General features: G+C 41.1%; 2 protein-coding genes across 7 annotated transcripts in view; one reads left to right on the plus strand and one right to left on the minus strand.

Annotated features, from left to right (window-relative positions):
* Nucleotides 1–1,338, minus strand: part of PSME3IP1 (proteasome activator subunit 3 interacting protein 1) — a 31,553-nt gene extending 30,215 nt beyond the window's left edge. The window contains exon 1 of one of the 4 annotated variants that reach the window (XM_042968738.1): nucleotides 1,161–1,338. The gene's annotated coding sequence lies outside the window, so the exon portion shown is untranslated. The other 3 variants (XM_007090205.3, XM_007090204.3, XM_007090200.3) reach the window with 3 other exon arrangements.
* Nucleotides 1,314–19,085, plus strand: part of RSPRY1 (ring finger and SPRY domain containing 1) — a 44,473-nt gene continuing 26,701 nt past the window's right edge. Inside the window, exons 1-2 of one of the 3 annotated variants that reach the window (XM_007090207.3) lie at nucleotides 1,314–1,790; nucleotides 13,831–14,335. In XM_007090207.3, coding sequence (XP_007090269.1) covers nucleotides 13,986–14,335 — 350 coding nt within the window. In that variant the 5' untranslated portion in view covers nucleotides 1,314–1,790; nucleotides 13,831–13,985. Of the gene's footprint in view, nucleotides 1,791–12,654; nucleotides 13,362–13,830; nucleotides 14,336–19,085 lie in introns of those variants that run through there. The other 2 variants (XM_007090209.3, XM_042968734.1) reach the window with 2 other exon arrangements.

Here is a 19,085-nt window from a genome sequence, read left to right on the forward strand (position 1 = left end):
AAGTCAAACAGCCGAAAATTCAACAAATCTTACCTCACAGCTGGTATACACAAGAGGGCACTGGGAATTCTGACCACCAGGCCCGCACTTGGCTTCCCTGGGTCCCAACTGCAGACCTACTCAGTCAGACTATCTGGGGGGTAGGGTCCGAGAATCTGCATTTAAACAGGCCACAGAAGATCTCGTTTTCTACTAGATTAAGAACCACTGCTATCAACAAGTAGGTCGCCACCTTTACACCTGTGCGCATTGACAACTCACGTGAGCAAACTCTCAATCAAGATCCTTCAACCCAACCCTCAGCCTTAGTTTCCTTTTTTTTTTTTTTTTTTTTTGCGAAACGAGCACGGTGGATTGCTATCTATCAGAAGAAAACGCACTGAGCACAGCAAAAGGTGCATGGTACATAATAAATGTGTTTCCCATCCTACACTTGCACTCTGTGATTCAACCATGTCCAACCAGGCACTCCCACATCTCCTGAGTAGCCTGGAGCCTTTCCAAGACCCCTGGGAGAGAGCCCGCTCCTCACTTGGAACCTGGGTGGCCCCACTTAGCAGAAACAGTGGAAGAGATCCGGTAAGAGGTGCGAACTCCCAAGACCGCTAGAAAGGGCCGGGATCCTTCCCCCAGACGACTTGGAGGCCTTCCCGCGGGTTTCCTCGGCTCCCCTCAGGCTGGCCCCCAGCAAGCCCCTGGCCTCGGTGACTCAGAATACTGGGCAAGTGCGCAGACTGAGAACGGGCTTGGCCCTAAACCTCACACCAGACGTAGCCCACCCACCCCCATCTCCTCAGCGAAGAAGCTGGAGCCCAGGTCTCTCTGCCAGGGCCCAGGCCGCACTCACCTACCAGCGTGCAGGAGGCTAGACCCCCTCACCTCGGCGGCGCCCACCCCAAACCGCCACCACTAAGGCCACGCGCTCTTTAGGGGAAAAAAAAAAGGGAAAGAGAGAAAGAAAAAAAGAAAAGAAGGAAAACAGCCTTTGCTTTTGTATTCCTTTTGACCCTTCAGGGCTTCCTCTTCCTCACCGCCACAACAAAGTTCCGCCCCGCTTCCGGTAGCGTAACCCAATCCGCACCTTTCTTCCTCCCCAGGAGACAGATGGAAATCCGGTACCAGGAAAGCTAGCCAGAGAGACTTGATTGGGCCATTCTCACCTCAGCAAGGGGATTGGCCAGCTCGTGCTTGGGGGGCGGGTCGGGCCGGGCGATCACGTGATACCACCCCTGACATATGATTGGCTGTAAGGGAGAGGGCTTGCCACAGAGGAAGGGGCGTTTCCTAGGGGACTGAGGGAGGGCAGGGGCGGTACGAAGCGGGGGTGGGCCCAGCGCGTAATGGCAGCGCCGTGGCCTCGCGTCCATCTTTACCGCTCTCTCGGACCTGTCACAAAGGAGTCGCGCCGCCACCGCCGCCCCCTCCCTCGGGTGGGCCCTGGAGCTGGAGAAGTCAGTGCCGCAGCCCGGCCGCGCTGCTCTGGGAAACCACTGGGGACGCGGAGCTGGGGGGAGTCCGAGGGCTGGGGACGTCCGTGAGGGAGGGGAACAGCCGCCCGAGTCTGCGGTGGGGAGACCGGACTGGGGCTGAGGGAGACTCCGGGAAGGGGCCCGGGAGGGAGTGGCGTTGGGCAGAGCCCAGGAAACAGCCCGGAGGTTCTCCACTGAGGCCCGCGCTGAAGGCGCCTGAAGCGGTACCTGGAAGAGGGTGTTCCCCCTTTAGCGGATTCGTGACCGGAGGAGGTTGTTGGGGGTCGCCCTTCCGAGGAGGCCGTGGCTAAAAGGGCCCAGGTGAGAGGCAGGTAGATCTTGGGGGGCTCCTGATGTTTAGGGGTGCTCCTCGGGGGTGTCCTGGACGGAAGGGGTAACGGGAGGAGGCTTTGGGAGGGTTTTCTTTTGTGGAGTTTAAGGTTTAGGTGGCACGGGTGGAAGTCGGACCTTCCCCTGGGAGACATAGAAATGCCTTGGGGTCGAGAGACACCTCAGGGCGAGGGGCTAGGAGTTGGGAGCCAGAGCTAGAGGATTCTTTTACTCCGGAGGCCCGATGTGGAAAATGGGTAAGGGCCCTGGAGAGAGGTTGTTGCTGAGCGGTTCTGGAAAGAAGAGACCACCATCGGTAGGAAAGCCCGGCGGAGAATAGTGAGAGGGAAGCAGCAATGGCAAGGGTTTTCCTCTCTGGAGACCGAACCTGTGTCTCAAACACAGGATTCAGCTGCTTCTGGGCAAAGTGCAGGTGGGGTGGAGGGAAGTGCATGCTAACAGCACTCCTTGCGTGACTCTAGCTGTGGCTTTTGTTCCTACCTGGTGCCTCAGTTTCCCTGTGTTCGGGGAGGGAGAGCGAGGCAGAGATGGTTCACTGAAACTGTGCAGTTCCATGCCGTAGAGCTGTCTGCATGAGGCTGGCTGCTCCCCCTTGGAGTGTTGTACTTTGAACTTTAGAAGGTTGGAAGTGTCTACGAGTGACTGAGTAGGGTCCTGCAGACGTCCAGGCCCCTCACCTACCGTGTACCGTCCCTATTAACCTCCTCGGGTCCCTTCTGTAAAATAGGGCGGTGTGTGAAGATACTTTACAAACTACAAGCTGTGTGAGAGTCAAGTACTGCGATTCTACCACCAAAGGGGTTGGAGAAGAAAAGTGAGGGCACTTTCTAAACTGTAAAGCAGTATGTAGATGTAAGGGATTAGTATTAACACGATTGTTGATCACCTCTTGTACTGGGAGCCATATTGTTTGAAAACCTCAAGGTTCAGAGCTTTCTAGGTCATATTATGATCTAAACCCATGGTTTCAGCCCCTGCTTAGATGGGAGTGGAGGGATTTCCGGTTTTTTGCTCCCCAGAGTTTTAATTTACTCTGAACTGCTGATGGTGCTGGCAGGAGGTAGCACTAGAATATAATCTCTTCCTTCAGAAAGTTTTTCTCTGACAGCTGAAATTTGATCTCAGTATTATAAACCTCCTCCCCTTTTTCCATATATATATTTATGGCCTTTGGATGTCTACGTGTAGTGAATATCATGCTTCCTCTCTTGTGATTTTGTAAATGAGACCTCCTTTTTTCCCCCCACGAATATTACGCCTTTCTGCACTCTGCGGTGGCCTCAAACTAGATTATGAGGCACATAAGCAATTGCTTTTAAATTTCTCTTCCAGAATGGTTCTTTTTATTTTTCCCCATATATAGAAGTTACATTTCCTCGAATGACATCTTGCTTTGTAGCTCCCCCTATGAAGCTATGAAATACTTGAGTCCATGTATGACATTTTCCTAATATTTGGTTAATGGCGTTTGTTAGCTGGTTTTCCAGATGTTGGATAATTTGTGATTTTTGAAGGTTTTTTTTTTGTTGTTGTTGTTTTTTAGCTAAAAGCTGGCTTGAAATTCCTGTTTTTCTAATTTTATATTCCATGGATCTTTAAAAAAAAAAAAAAGCACTGTGGTGATTTTATGAGCTTTCTGATTTCCCAGGATACATGTTGTCCTGACCTACTGCTTAATGTCTGTGGCCTGCTTTTGCTGTTTTCACAAACCCTTCATTATTTCTGTATTCCATGATTATTTTTAAGTTATTGATTATAGGAAATGTTCCAGCATGCTCTATGTGGACTTTTTCAGTTTGTCAACAAATGACTTTTCACCTTAGTAAATTGGCCAAGAAACAAGGGGAAATAAAAACTTAGCATTATGTATAAAAGTTTGTTATTCGATACAACTCTGAAGTGTGTTTTGGCAAGAGAATAACAAAAAAAATTGTTGTGTGTTCCTGAAGTGCATTTACTCATTTTGTTTCTACTCATCTTAATTCAGCCTATCAGGAATTACAAAAATAAGTAATTTTTTTAATGAAGTGAGAAGTCATTTTGCATCCTTTAAAATACAACTCTCCTTGATACTCTAATATCTACATAGTTTGAGAAATTATTAGGAATTCTTAATGATGGTAATCAGTATTACTACTTCAAATTGGAAGTTTTCTGTTTCGTGATCGGATGCTTGTAAAGTAGGTGCGATAGTCACAGGGCTGAAAAAGTAAATGGAAAATCATTAGGCACCACAGATGGGAATCACAATGGAACCAGCAGTCTATATCAAGAGTTATTTGGGAGCAGTAAACTATCAGTGTAGCTTCTCTTCAAATATTTGGCATCTTCGCGTTTACCATTGAGTTTGGATAGTTTTTTTCCTTGTGTACAATTTTGAAAATTGAAAAACGGAATAGGAAGTGGTGAATGATAAAACTTGGGCCAAAACCATTAGAAGGAGACTTACAATTTTAGTAGTGCAAAAGAATGAATATTTTCACTTTGGTTTATCTATTCGGTGGTCAGCTTTTGAAATAGCTTTTGCAATATGATTGGGAGAAAAGGTAAAATTGTTAAATTTTACTCTCCGTGTCCATTTCAAAAGAGAATGCTTGCTGGTTAAAGATGTAAGAGCATATTTAACTATAGAAAACTGTATATAACTGTGTGATATATACAAGGCTAAATGAAGCAAACATTTTATAGTGGTTGGCTGTAAGAGAATATTTTCCTTTCTCCCTTTCTGAGCTTTTGAAAATGAAGAATGTGTTTGAAAAATTAAAGAATTGATGCACTCCAGAAGTTTGTTAATGAATGAACCGTGCATGTAACTTTCTTGTTGTTTGAAATTATTCCAGGCATAATATCATGGGTCCTATACACATCAAATAGAACGTTTGAAATACTTGACTTGGCAAGTTTATTATTACCTCAGTTTAATGTGGCAACGTTAGTTTTTTTTTTTTACCCCTTCTACCTCCGGAAGAGTTAAGTTTCTGCTCCTGGGCTCCCCTAATGCAGTGACTCTCCAAGTACGGCTCCTACTCCACCGTTCTTTGTGAGAAGTGCAACTCCTTTTTTCAGTTCTTATTGCTTCATAGTTGTTCATACTTTCATATACCTAAGGGCTGCTTATTAATAACTTATGAAGTGAATTGTTAAGAATTACTAAAATGTGGTATTCATAAGCCAAAACTAGTAAGTATAGCATTAGAGTTTACTGTTGTCCCTGAGTCTGTCCTGGTAAACTTGGCAACAGTGCAAAGCTTCTTACATGTCATATGCAGAATGGGGTTCCTGCCATATTCAGGAAGGGTGCTTATTTAGGATGTGTCCTCAGTATGGTCTCAAATGGATCTTGGGTTTCCATTGTGCTTCCTCTTTTCTGCCCCCCTCCCCCACCTGCCATTTAAATTACTATTAGCTTCATCTTTATCTATTTAATTTATGGGTTTTTGGTTAACTTTTCACTGTGTGGTCAGGCATAGTTGTACCAAAAATGCTTTGGCTTATAATTTAAAACATGAATGTGTTGCAGCACAGATAAATCTTCATTCCCCTTATGCTAATTCTGGTATATATAGTCACCTAAAAACTTGGTTGTAAGAGATACTTGAAGGTCAGTAAGTTCCTTTTCCACTGGAAAAACGGTCGAGGGAGAGGCCTCCTCCTAGTAGACCTAGTGCTTTATCCGTAAGCTTCTATGGCATGTACTGTGTGATGGGTCCGGCACTAGGTGTGTTGTCTGTTGCTGTCCTTTGTCCCTCTGCCAAGAACATGAGGACCTTTCTTTGGCTTTGCTTGGTGCATATAAGCATTGGATTTATATTTATTGAGTGATGTTGTCTCCGTTTTTCAAAGTGATCACTCCTTTGGAAACATTTCATTTTTACAGATTTTAGAATAAATTCACTTAAATTACTTATTGACTGCCTATTAGTTTCTAATAGGTATCCAATTGAGTATGCAATTGACTATTTAAGTAGATCTCTTTAAGGAAAGTATTGCTATACATGCTATTGACACATTTTGTTTTCTTAATAGCAGAGAGTTCTCTGTAACAGTCAAGTCCTTTTCCTTCAGATTTGTGGATGATATATGTGTTTGAGTAACAGATCTATATGACTTCCTGTTATTTGGTCTCCCAGGGGGGATAAATCCCCAATAGTGTGGCGTATTACATGTGGTTTTCCCCTCCGTTCTGTAGCCATCATTAGCGCTTACCTCAGTTCTTCCTTAGCATTTCCGTTTTGGATTCAAGGCAAAATTTTCAATTCTTGAGACCAGGCAAGTATTATTTACTTGTCCTTTTTTACTATTATTTGCTTCTGGAAATTCCTTACTCTATCCCAGCCCTAAATTTTATTTCTTGTTACAATTTTTGAATATTAAAAGGATTTGACTCTTCTCCTTTGTACTGTTTCAGGTCAGGGCTATCTTCTATAATTTATTCTGCTAAAAAATCTCACCTGACCACAGCCACCACTGCTACTGAGTTAAAAAGTTCCCAACGTTTTAGAAGCTTTTTCCAGCTACTCCTTCTCTACCAATTCAACCAGAAAAATTAACTACTTTTCCTCCCAAAGTTGTACTTTCTCTAACTAACCTCTGTGCATAGCAGAAGTATGAAAATTACCCAGTGCTTTTCTCGGACAATGTGAAGGTTAGTTATGATCTCTGGGATAATAGTACCCTATCTGGCTTAAACTTCAAGTGGCCAGCACTAATGCAGATAGTTTTGGACACCTGGGTGACATGTAAAACTATCTTACCAGAGCTGCTTTTCCTTTTGGGGGAAAAGTGAAGTTCCAACCAAATATTTCACAATCTTCCCCCCTCACCCCCACCACAGAATATCAGATGCTTTTGAGTCTAGAGAAAAACACTCTTGTTAAAATGTCTTTAGGTGGTTTCTGTTTCAACTTGTAAGTATACTCTTGACATATAATACACTTTTCTTATCTACTTATTGTACAACTAAATAACCTTGTTGACCTCCAACTTTTCCCCATTTCGACACAGTCTTCAGCAAAAAAAAAAAAAAAAAAGTTATGGTCTTTGGGCTGTTCTGTAGAATATTTTAAAAGCAAAAATATTTATGAGTAAGGTTGTCTACCTTTGAGTTACACGGGTGTATGCATTTGACAAAACTTGGGACATATATTCTTAAGACTTGTATCTTTCATTATGTGTAGATTTAACCTCTGAAAACATATTGAAGGCCAGTTAGTGATATACATGCTGAATTATTTAGGGAGGCAGTATACTAATACCTGTGGTTTACTTTGAAATGCATCAAAAACAGATGGATTGAGGATAGATGTGTGATAAAGCAAGTATAGTAAAATGTTATTGTTAGAATGTAGATGGTGGGTATGTAGGTGTTCACTGTAAAATTCAACTTTTCTGTATGTTTGAAACTGTCCGTAATAAAATGTCGAGGGCGCATTAAACATGATGCTGGACGCTATCCCTGGTCCTATGCATATTCACTATCTTAGGATAAAATCCAAAACTTGATCTAATGAAAGAAAACCATTAAAATTTTCAATGTATTACATGTTGTTACTCTTCATGCTATAGGATTTAGTCTTTGAGAATTGGGGAGTGGCTTGGAAAAAATTACTGCATCCTGGAACACTGTTTTGGAATGATGAGGTGAAGATGACAGCAATGGTAATTTCATGCCCAAAGTGTGTTTTTTCTTCCTATAGCCATTCATTTAACCAGCTTCTCCTTTCTTGGCAGCATAATCCTGAAGTCTTATTTTCAGAGAAAAGAAAGTGTTCTTAATGTCACTGAGCTTTATTATGATTGAATGCAAGCAAATATTTGAAGAGATGAATCATTGATTCCTGGACCATCGTCAGGGTTAGATCAGTTGGCCAGATGTCTCTGTGGTGGATAGTTTATGATGGTAGAGGTCTGTGTTTTGAGTACCAGACCTCACTGCTTTAACACTGAACTTTCTGAGAGCCCAAGTTTGATTTTTTTTTTCCCTTTCAGAGCAGCGCTAAAGTAAATAAAATGTAAAAATCTAATAAATCATAAATGACATAGAAATGGAAAGAATAGTTGTTACTTTATTTTGTAAAAGGAAATGTTTTATAATTATGCATTTGCAGCAAAATGGCTATGAACAGTATAATGATTTAAAACGCATTATCATTTAGATGGTAAAAAGTGTCTCTACTAAGCAATGGCATCCAGTGGCATCATTATAATTTAATCAGTTGGTGGTTGTCACATCAGTTGATGACTGCTACAGCCACAGATCTAGTCCTTGTGTATATTTAAATTATGTGACTAGCTTTTTTTGTTCTCAAAATCGAGCCAACCATCTAATGCTAAGTAGTCATCAAAGTTATGGGGAAGTATATAGGTATTTGAGATGTTTTGCCTTTACATAATCTCTATTCTTATTCATTTTCCATTTCATTCAGTCTGTCAACCATTGAATGACATTACCCATCAGCAGGGTACCATCTCGATTCATGATGCTTCATAGGGTGGGTCTGTTGGGAAAAATAGGGAGCTATTTTATTCATTATGTCAATATGTACTGTATATGATCGTTAATGGATGTAACTGTACTCTAATGGCTTTTTTGGCTGCCTTCTCCAGAAGGCTAAGTTCAAAGATAGTATCAGTTCATTTTTCTGGAAAGGGAGATTAACTTTTTTGACCCCAGAAGAATCACTCTGTAGTGTTTCAATTTGTCCCTTCCTCCAGTTAGTAGGTCCTACCTATTGTGACACATTTCTGTGTTAGGTTCTATAGCACAGTGATTTCCAAACCTGACCACCATCAGAATCAACTGGAGAATTTGAAGAAAATAGTTGCTTGGGTCACATCCTAGAAATTCTGATGCTGGTGATTTGGAGTGGAACCAGGAATTTGCATTTTAAGAAGTACTTAAGCAATTCTAATGGACATTGCCTTTGGGATGATTAAGCTACAATCCCTTCTAAGGTTCTTTGTCTAAAAGTATGGATAAGTAAAAATTATTTTAGTACAGGGTAGATGATAACTCTAAAAGATAACTTCTTTGGTTATCTTAGTGCTGTTTGTTTCTTTGTTTAAAGTTTATCTCGAAAGAGAGGGGAGGGCAGAGAAAGAGGATCCCAAGCAGGCTCTGCACTGTCTGCGCAGAGCCCCACGCCAGGCTTGAACCCACAAACTGTGATCATCACCTGAGCTGAAATCAAAAGTTGGATACTCAACTGACTGAACCACCCAAGTGCCCCACAGTTTTTTTAATTTTTTAATGTTTATTTACTTTTGATGGAGAGAGAGAAAGACAGAGGGAGAGCAGGGGAGGGGCAGAAAGAGAGGGAGACACAGAACCTGAAGCAGACTCCAGGCTCTGAACTGTCAGCGCAGAGCCCGACGCAGGGCTCAAACCCACGAACCGTGAGATCGTGACCTGAGCCAAAGTTGGACACTCAACCGACTGAGCCACCCAGGCGCCCTTCTTAGTGCTCTTAAATCAGGTCTTACTCCAGAGTCCCCACATCCCAGATTATTTAGTCACTCATTTTATAATAACATCTTGCATTTTTGGATCCAGTGTAAGTGTAAGGCTCTGTGCCACATGTTTTACATGCACTATTCCATTTAATCCTCACAGTAGTACTGTGTAAGAACTATTATTATCTCCATGTTTTAAAGTGTGTCAATAGTCAGGGTACTTAGAATGCATAGCTGTAAATATTGCAGAGCTGGGACCTGCGCCCAGTCTTTCTGACTGCAAAGCCCCGTACCCTGTACTGGAGGTGGCCTCTGGCATCCTGTATAAGATCTGTAGGCTGAGTGTTACTGTCTTAAAACAATGGTCCTTCGGAAGAGGACCACATAATGATTTTTGGAATGAGATAAAACAAAGCTGTGTAAAGTATAATTGTTTAACTTCATTACCTAGTCTTTTGCCTAAAGTATTCACAATTTGTTCTGTGAGAGAAGTATAACAAGTGGCAATGATTTCCTGATAAAACCTATACATTCTTTAGTACTGAATAAATCTAAAAGATCATACCCTTGGTTCACTTATGTCCCCTGCCTTTAGATGTGACCCTTAAAGATTCTCTGTATGTTCATTTCAGAAGTTTTTTAAAGATACCAGCTCTTTTTTTTTTTTTTCTTGTATGTTTCAGATTTCCCCCACCTAATTAGCCTCTTCTTTACACCTGGTCTTTAATTAAAGAGAAAGTCTTTAATTTTAAAATATTTGAAAACTTTATTTTTTTACTCCCATTTCCTCCTATGACAGATTTTGTAGTTGGCATCATTTTGGGGTCATTTAGGGAAAATGGCTCCTTTGGAAGAACTTGACCTGAACTACACTTGAGTTCAGTATGAAAATAAGCAAAAGCTCACTGAATTCTTGTCATCTTCCTCCAAATTTAGTCAGATTTTTATAAATACCTATAGGTACTGGATATCTTCCCTTTAGAACAATACTAAAAGGAAATCTGCATAGATTAATTATTCTATATCCAGTTTAGCAAAACATTTTTGGATAGAATGAAGTTTAAGACTTTGAGATTCAACAAGCTTTTTTTTTTTTTTTTTTTTTTAACCCACTGTATTTCTCAGAAGCATTCCCATCATTTCTTGTTAATCTAAATAGCTTTACAAGTGATGGCATTAAACTGTAATTGTAGGATTCTCTGTTCTCTCCCAACACTTTTTCTGAGACTTAATCTCAACTGACATTCTCAAATCATTACCAGTTTTTTAAAATGCCTGATTGGTCTCCCTTCCGCAGTTATGCATTCCCCAATTTAATGTGTCTGAGTGGACTGAATCTTATTTACATGACACGCCTATCCCAACTTCCATATTGATCATCTGGAAAGGCTCAGGAGCTTTAGAGAAGCCAGTAGAATTCCCTCTGCTCCAGTAACCCCAACATCACGGAGCAGTACAGGGTAAGAGAGCACTTGGCCAGGAAATGAAGCATTACCAAATAGAGTTCCCTTGTATTGAATCCTGGACCACTCCCACTACCGTCCCCGAAGTATTAGTTGGTTTAGACACAGATTTTTATGGCCTAGTGGGTAAGAAACTATGACAATCCAGAGTATGGATTCTGATACAGACTTAACTGGGATGAGGACTAGTTTTAGATATACTGGTATAGAAAGATGTGCTGTTGGTGTGCCTGGGTGGCTCAGTTGGTTAAGCATCCAACTCTTGATCTCAGCTCAGGTCATCTCCCCCATTCATGAGATCGAGCCCTGCATCAGGCTCTGTGCTGACAGCATGGAGCCTCCTTGGGATTCTCTCTCCTTCTCTCTGCCCCTCCCCCACTCATGCTCTCTCAAATAAACAAAAAAATGTATTGTTAAGAAAAAAAGCAAACCTCAGATGTTTATGGCATCATCCTATTTAAGTTAAAAAATTGGTGGGGGGGGGGGGGGTGCTGCGCCCGGGTGGCTCAGTTGGTTAAGCATCTGACTTCAGCTCACATCTTGATCTCATGTTCTCGAGTTCGAGCCCTGCTTTGGGTGAGCTAAAGCCCCACATCGAGTGAGCACGAGCCCCACTTCAGGTGAATCCCACTTCTCTTTCCCTTTCTCCTCTGCCCCTCATGGGATATTTTTTTCTCTCTCTCCCTCCCCCCCACCCCCACCCCCCATCCCAGCCCTTTGCTCACTTGCGGCCTCTCTCTTAAAAAATAGTTGTTGTTTTTAAGTATATTAGTGTGCAAACAGACACATGAAGCTTTTAGCAGGGGTTACCTCTGGGAAAGGAATGGGCTATGCAGAAGAGAGGCTTTCACTTTTCTGTAGACTGTATGCAGCATTTCAGTCTTAAAATGAAAGTGCATCCATCTTTTGTTTTAAAAAGTTAACAGATGGGGTGTCTGGATGGCTCAGTTGGTGAAGTGTCCGACTTCAGCTCAGGTCATGATCTCATGGTTCATGGGCTTGAGCCCCATATGGGGCTCTGTGCTGACAGCTCAGAGCCTGGAACCTGCTTCAGATTCTGTCTCCGTCTCTCTGCCTCTCCCCCACTCCTGCTTGTTCGTGCTCACGCTCTCTTTCTCTCTCTCAAAAATAAGTAAACATTAAAAAGTTAACAGATAAAAAACTTTTAATATAATTCTTTGATATTTCATGGGAGTGCTCTAGTGGCATATCAACTGGGCAGACCTATCAGAAAACGTTGGGTTCTTTACCCGCTTCATCTGAATTGTTCCAACAGTGTCTTCTCTGAAATTTCTGTGAGAAGGGCTGGAGCACTGCTTCTTAAATATGTTACTTTTTGGTCTTAGCAGCATAGTTTATAAGATCAATAGAAATTTATAGCAGGGACCCTTTTAAAGCCTTATTTCTGATTTCTGTCTCTTGTCCTTTTAAGCATTGAGATCTCTTAATTATCTACTCTCTGAGGGGAATTGTATGTGTACCATGGTCCCTGCAGTAATGGGAATGGTATTACTTCAACTCTTTGTTGATTCTCTTTTAAGAAGCTGTTTCCAGCAGAGTCCTTGTCTCATGCTCCTACCTATACTTCAGTCACATCCTTTTAAGTATAACCTCCAAATTTTAAAGACAGCCTGACTGGGGAGAACCAAAATACCTATGGTATTACTTGGCTCAGCCATTGCTATCTTGCTAGTCTGGAGAGAGATACTGTGTGTTAACTCTCTTCTTTCTTCCCATCCCTCCCTCCTCTTCCTTCTGTTGTCCCTCCCCCTCCCTCTGTGGGTTATATTAGATTATTATATGTATGAGTAAAGGCTTTCTATCTCCATCTATCTTCTATCTCCATCTCCTTTCCTTTAGTTTTCCCCCATGAACAGTAATTAAACTAGGCAAATATTTAAAAGAATTTGCTGCAAATCTGTCCCAATAATGGAGTTAATTTTTCTCTTGCTTTTCTCTTGCTCCATTGAATTACACATTTTATTTATAGCTATTCCTGAGCCAGTGCTCAATATACACAGATTTAATTGTAAATAACCAAATGTTGAGAGTACACACTAGTCTCTCTTCCTTATACGTCCATTTTGTCCTTATGGGTCTTGTCTCCGGGTCTTGGCATGATTTTTTACTTTCTACTGCCAACCCCCTCCCACTTCTGTTTTCTTCTTCCAAATCCTTTCTAGACCTAACCAGATTTTCTCAGTTTAATGAGGAGGTGGTTCTATCATTAGGTTTTTGTTGATGACCAGACTGTATGGGATGAGAATTGCCATCCATGAATTCCTGGAGGGCAGGGACTGTGCCTTGTTCATTTTTATTCTCCCAGTGCCAGCATGGTGCAGGCATAGGGTGCCTAGTCAGTATTTTTAGACAAAGATCATGGATGTGCTCTTTTGTAACTTTGGAGCAGCAGACATATTGTACAAAAAACTCATCGTTGTGAAAATGTAACTTTGTAATGTATATTTGCCTCTCTCCAAACAGTCTTGCTGACATAACAGAAAAACTTTGTAACTGCTTGTATGATTTCTGTAAATTCTCAAGGGTGCCTCCAAATGGGAAACGTGTACAGTTTGGTGATTGCATTCAAGTGAAACACTCTACTCTTTATTCTCCTTGATATCAAGTGGGTGCTAACATATTTGTGTCATAACTTTTTTTTAACAATAAGCATCTGTAGTTAGATAGTTTATTTGAAATACTAACTTTTCTCATACATTTAAATTTAAAAAGGAAACAGTTCTTTTTTTTTTTTTTAATCCATTAAAGGAGTCTTTGCAACAATGGCACACATTCTTCTAATGTATTTCTGCATAGGTAGAACCATGCATATGGATTTTGGGGGGGGGAAATCAGTGGTAATTTGTGTGGTTTACAAGGATATGGTTTAGCAATCAACTTTATGTTGTAATGCTAAAAAGAAGTTCTTGATCGTAATTCCCTTATGTAAAGGTACCTCTTTGTGTCGGAAACCTATAAAAATAACCAGAGATGATTTCCCACTGTAATCCTATGCCTATAAAGTCAAACTTAGAAACTGTGAGTAATTAAATGACCAAGAATCTTTGATGCATTTTTCTTTTCTTCTCTTTTAGAACTGCCACTGGATGACCCAGATTCCCTGTAATTGATAATGTTGGAGATCGGTTCTGCAACTTTCTTCCATATTCGTTTGTTAAAAACAAATAGAATGCAAGTTCCTCCACTCCAGATTATGAAAACAGTACTTGGAAAACTGAAAACTATCTAAATGATTGTCTTTGGTTGGGCCGTGTTCTTAGTGAGCAGAAGCCTTGGCCAGGGTCTGCTGTTGACTCTTGAGGAGCACATAGCCCACTTCCTGGGGACTAGAGGTGCCACTGCTACCATGGGTAATTCCTGTATCTGCCGAGATGACAGTGGAGCGGAAGATAGTGTTGACACCCAGCAGCAACAAGCCGAGAACAGTGCAGTACCCACTGCTGACATGAGGAGCCAACCCCGGGACCCTGTTCGGCCACCAAGGAGGGGCCGAGGACCACATGAGCCAAGGAGAAAGAAACAAAATGTAGATGGACTAGTGCTGGACACACTAGCAGTCATACGGACTCTTGTAGACAAGTAAGTATCTGACTCCTCGCCACCTCCTATGAGATGACAGCGTTCTATAGAAACCATAACCTTTGACTCCTTCACTTCATTAGGATCTCTTCACCAAGCCTTGAGCTCATAAGGCAAGGGAGAATATTTTATTTCTCCTCTGATGGCAGAGTAAATTATAAGCTTTGATATTTTTACTTGCTAACATCTACTCCTGTCTGGAAATATCTAAACATTTCAATAGCAGAAAGCACAAAGCTAGGATCTTTATTAGGGAATGTAGTAAATAAGGAGCGAGTTTGTGTTGCAAGCTACAATAGGAAATGGTTTCACAAAGACTGATTCTTATCTTGCTTGCCTATCTACGCCACAGACCAGAGATTCAAGATGAGTTATTTTTCCGAGAGCATGGCTGTGTGCACTTTCTGTTGGCGACGTAAGGACATAGATCAAGGAAAGCATTCGTCCTCCTCTCTTTTTGTATCCCTTATTTGGCCATCTTAGATCCATTTGGGAAGCTTGTAAATTGAAACTGCAGGGCACACCTGTACGTGTTTTGTTTCTCCCCTGCTTTGTCTAACTATATGTATGAAATCCCAGATTGAATAACAGTGAAATGAAAGAACATTGTTCAAGTTGAAAAAATATTTTAACTTAACTGCAGTTCAGTAGTTAGGAGCAAAAGTTTTAGAACCATGATCAACCAAGTTTCAAATTTCGGCCCAGCCCCTTGACTAGCTACATAATAGTGGGCGAATTAATTCTCTAAGCCTCAGGTTTCTCATCTATAAGAGGGAAATTATGTCTTTCTTACAGAGATTATCATAATATATGTAAAGCATCTAGAATAGTGCCTTACACATAACAATCACTCAGTAGATGATAGTATTTTTTTTTTAATGCTTATTTATTTTGAGAGAGAGAGAGGGAGCACAAGCAGGGGGGAAGAGCAGAGAGAGAGAGAGAGAGAGAGAGAGAGAGAGAGAGGAGAGAGAGAGAATCCCAAGCAGGCTCCACACTGTCAGCACAGAGCCTGACACAGGGCTCGATCCCATGAACTTCGAGATCATGAGCTGAGCTGAAATCAAGAGGAGCCAGACATTCAACCGAGCCACCCAGGTGCCCCAACTTTTTTTTAAAGTTATATCTGGGTTCTTTTTGCCTCAGGCTCTGCTAGTAAATTTAAGTATCTAAATATTTGATAATCACTTTTATAAAACCTAGTTTTAATTCCTCAAAATTATAGCGTTAAGCAAGGTATACCTGTGCATATTATTCTGAGGGGAATTTTTTCCCTTATAGAAATAAATTTATTTTGTACATCTTAATATCTGCTGTAGAACAGGCTGGGGAAAGGAGGTTCTTACAAGTCTTCTCCATAACCAATTCAGAAAGGTCTTCCTAACGTTATTAATACCAGCCTTTGAAGCAGTTCTGGTATCTGAATCAATTTTGTTTATACTGTGGATAGACTCTTTTTATTTCTTTTTTTTAATTTATATTGTAGTTAATATACAGTACAACATTGGTTTCAGAGGTAGAATTCAGTGATTCATCATTTACATTCAACACCCCGTGCTCATCACAAGTGCCCTTCTTAATACTCACCACCCATCTAGCCCGTCTCCCACCCACCTCCCTTCATCAACCCTCAGTGTGTTCTCTAGCAGTTAAGAGTCTCTTGTAGTTTGTTTCCCTCTCTTCTCTTTCCCTGCCCTTCCTATATACCCATCTGTTTTATTTCTTATATTACACATATGAGTGAAATCATGTATTTTTCTTTCTCTGATTGACTTTTTTCACTTAGCATAATATATTCTAGCTCCATCCACGTCATTGCAAGTGGCAAGATTTTCTTTTTTTTTTTTTGATGGCTGAGCAATATTCCATTGTATATATACATCTTTATTCATTTGACAGTCAAGGGACATTTGGGCTGTCTCCATAATTTGGCTATTGTTGATAATGCTGCTAGAAGCATTGGGTTGCACGTACCCCCTTGGAATCTGTATTTTTGTATCCTTTAGGTAAATACCTAATAGTGCAATTGCTGGGTCATAGGGTAGTTCTGTTTTTAGTTTTTTGAGGAATCTCCACACTTCTTTCCAGAGCGGCTGCATCAGTTTGCATTCCCACCAGCAGTGCAAGAGGGTTTCCCTTTCTCTGCATCCTCACCAACACCTCTTGTTTTGTTGTTAATTTTATGAATTTTAATGCTCATATGTTTGTAGAAAATATTTATTGAATATAAATCTATGCCATTTACATCCCTCAAACTCAGTCAAGAAGCTAGAAACTGTTACTTAAAGTTTCTTCATGGTGCCTGGTTTTTTTTGTTTGTTTGTTTTGTGTTGTTTTTGAGAGACAGCACATGCAAGCGCGTGAGCGGGGCAGGAGCGTAGGGAGAGAGAATCTTAAGTAGACCTGCACCTGGGGGGTGGGGGTGGGGTGCACACACACAAGGCTCCATCTCACAACCCTGTGAGGTCATGACCTGAGCTGAAATCAAGAGTCGACGCTTAACTGATTGAGCCACCCAGGGGCCTCTCTGCATGGTGACATTTAAAACATACTATAAAATTATAATGAAAAGTTTCCCTTCCCAAGTAAGGAAACCACAAGCAGTGTTATTTAAGCCCATTCGAGAAGTACAGAATAGGCTTTGCCGTATTTTTTAAGAAAGTGATTAAGACAGTATGGAAGCAGAGTAGGAGATTTATCTCCAGTCTTTTAGAAAATATTACACATTATAAGTGAACTTGTTGATGAAGCAACTAATTCACTAACCTGAGGCAAATAGCGTACATTTGAGTAATAGGGTCATCTTTACCGTAAACCTGCTTATACCAAATTATAGCTATAACTCTTCTGAGAATGAGCAAATAAGGCAGATGTAGAGCAAGTGTGACGGAACCTGTTCGAGAAGCTAATGGCCAAACAGCGTTCAGACAGTTACAAACATAGTCACTGTAGCTTGTTTTTCAGAAACTACTAAAGGAGAATTTCATACCTATAAAGTTTATAAGGCTGTTAAAACTAACCGTGGAAGATAGGACTGATGGACTTGGTAAGAATATACCTAAAAGGATGTATGCAGATGTCACAATTCTAGAATAATTGGTATTGATTGTTCTCCTCATTTTGCTTGTTACTTAGGAAAGGATGATGTTGATCTGAGAGAGGGGAGCAGTTTCTAAAGCTGTAGTGAGAGGCTTATATAGGAAACACACTTTAAATATACTTAAAGTCGTTTTGAAGTTCTCTTATTTGCATTTTTTTTTTTTTTTTTGGTAGTGACTTTATCCTCAAATTGTCAGTGGTATTAATATTATTCTCATATAGTTTGGGACTTTAAGTTACAGACTCCTCCTGATGGAAGTTTTTTCCTCACTGTGTGTGTGTGTGTGTGTGTGTGTGTGTGTGTCTGCGTCTGTTCTGTCTTCCTCTCTGTCATTCTGTCTCTCTTCCTGTCATTTTTGCTGTTATCTCCATCTACCTTCAGTCTACGACTTAACCTAAAATTGGCAGGTCTGCGTTCCCATAGCCTGAGTCCTGCTACATGGCTTTCTTTGCCTTTTCTGTCACTGGAGACTTGCAGCTTGATATCAGTTGTAGCTCAGATTGTCATTCCTAACTTTTTTCCAACTTCTTTCACTGAGAGGGGAACCCCATCTGAGCTTCACTTCCTGAGTCTGTTCCATCCCTTGCACAGGTGTGGTTTTGGTCCCCATTACCTACCCTGCAGGCATAGAGCTCCTGGTCACCTCTGTCTAGTTCCAGACAGTGAGCCCCATTGTCCTGCAGCTTTAGCTCCTGCGTCCCACCAGGAGTTTCTGCTGCATTTCTGTTCCACAGAGAAGTTTATCTTGTTTTTTTGAATGTAAGGATGTGTGTGTGTCCTTAAAGTGCATCTGTGTAGAATCGAGGTGTTGTAGTCCTCATTGGTCACTGACTCTACCACATTTTTATTATTCTTTCCTTTTTCCCTAATCCTGTTGTCCCCTTTGCCTGACCCACTAACCAAATATCAATGGGTAACCATTCTCGTGAATTTAAGGTTATTTTCTTCCAATCTGCCTGCCATATGTATGTTTGTCTCTCTATAGGAAGTTTATAATAGTATTTTGTGTGTGATTTTAAAAACTTACATAAGTGATACATAAATCTTTGTTTTTAACTTCTGTCAACATTATTTGAGACCTATGTTGCTGTGTATCAAGCTACAACTCCTTCTGAGTCCTGCAGATTATTCCTTTGTATGTTTGAAAGTCTTATATTTTGTTATCCTGTTATCTGGTGATGGCACTTACATTGATTCTAAATTTTTGTTCCTACAAATAGCATTATGACAAATAATCTCCTACACATCTATCACCTGTGTTAATAGTTTCTCTCGCATGTTGGGACATTTAATTTCATTATTGCCAGATTGCTCTCCAGAAATATTTGTAATTTGTCAGTTACATCATTTAAGACAAATCTTTTGAATGGTTATTTGTTATTTCTTCTGAGAGAGAGAGAGTGCGCACATTCAGGGGAGGGGCAGAGAGAGGGAGAGAGAGAATCCCAAGCCCCATGCTGTCAGCTCAGAGCCCCATGCAGGGCTAGATCTCACAAACCATGAGATCATTACCTGAGCTGAAATCAAGAGTCTGATGCTTAAGGAACTGAGCCACCCAGGTGCCGCTAAGGCAAATCTTTTAAATGATAATTTTCCCTTGTTATGGAAAGGTACAGGGTATGTCAGATAACGAGTACCTAATGAGTACCT

Source organism: Panthera tigris, chromosome E2 (assembly GCF_018350195.1).
Source record: "Panthera tigris isolate Pti1 chromosome E2, P.tigris_Pti1_mat1.1, whole genome shotgun sequence".
Classification (NCBI taxonomy): domain Eukaryota; kingdom Metazoa; phylum Chordata; class Mammalia; order Carnivora; family Felidae; genus Panthera; species Panthera tigris.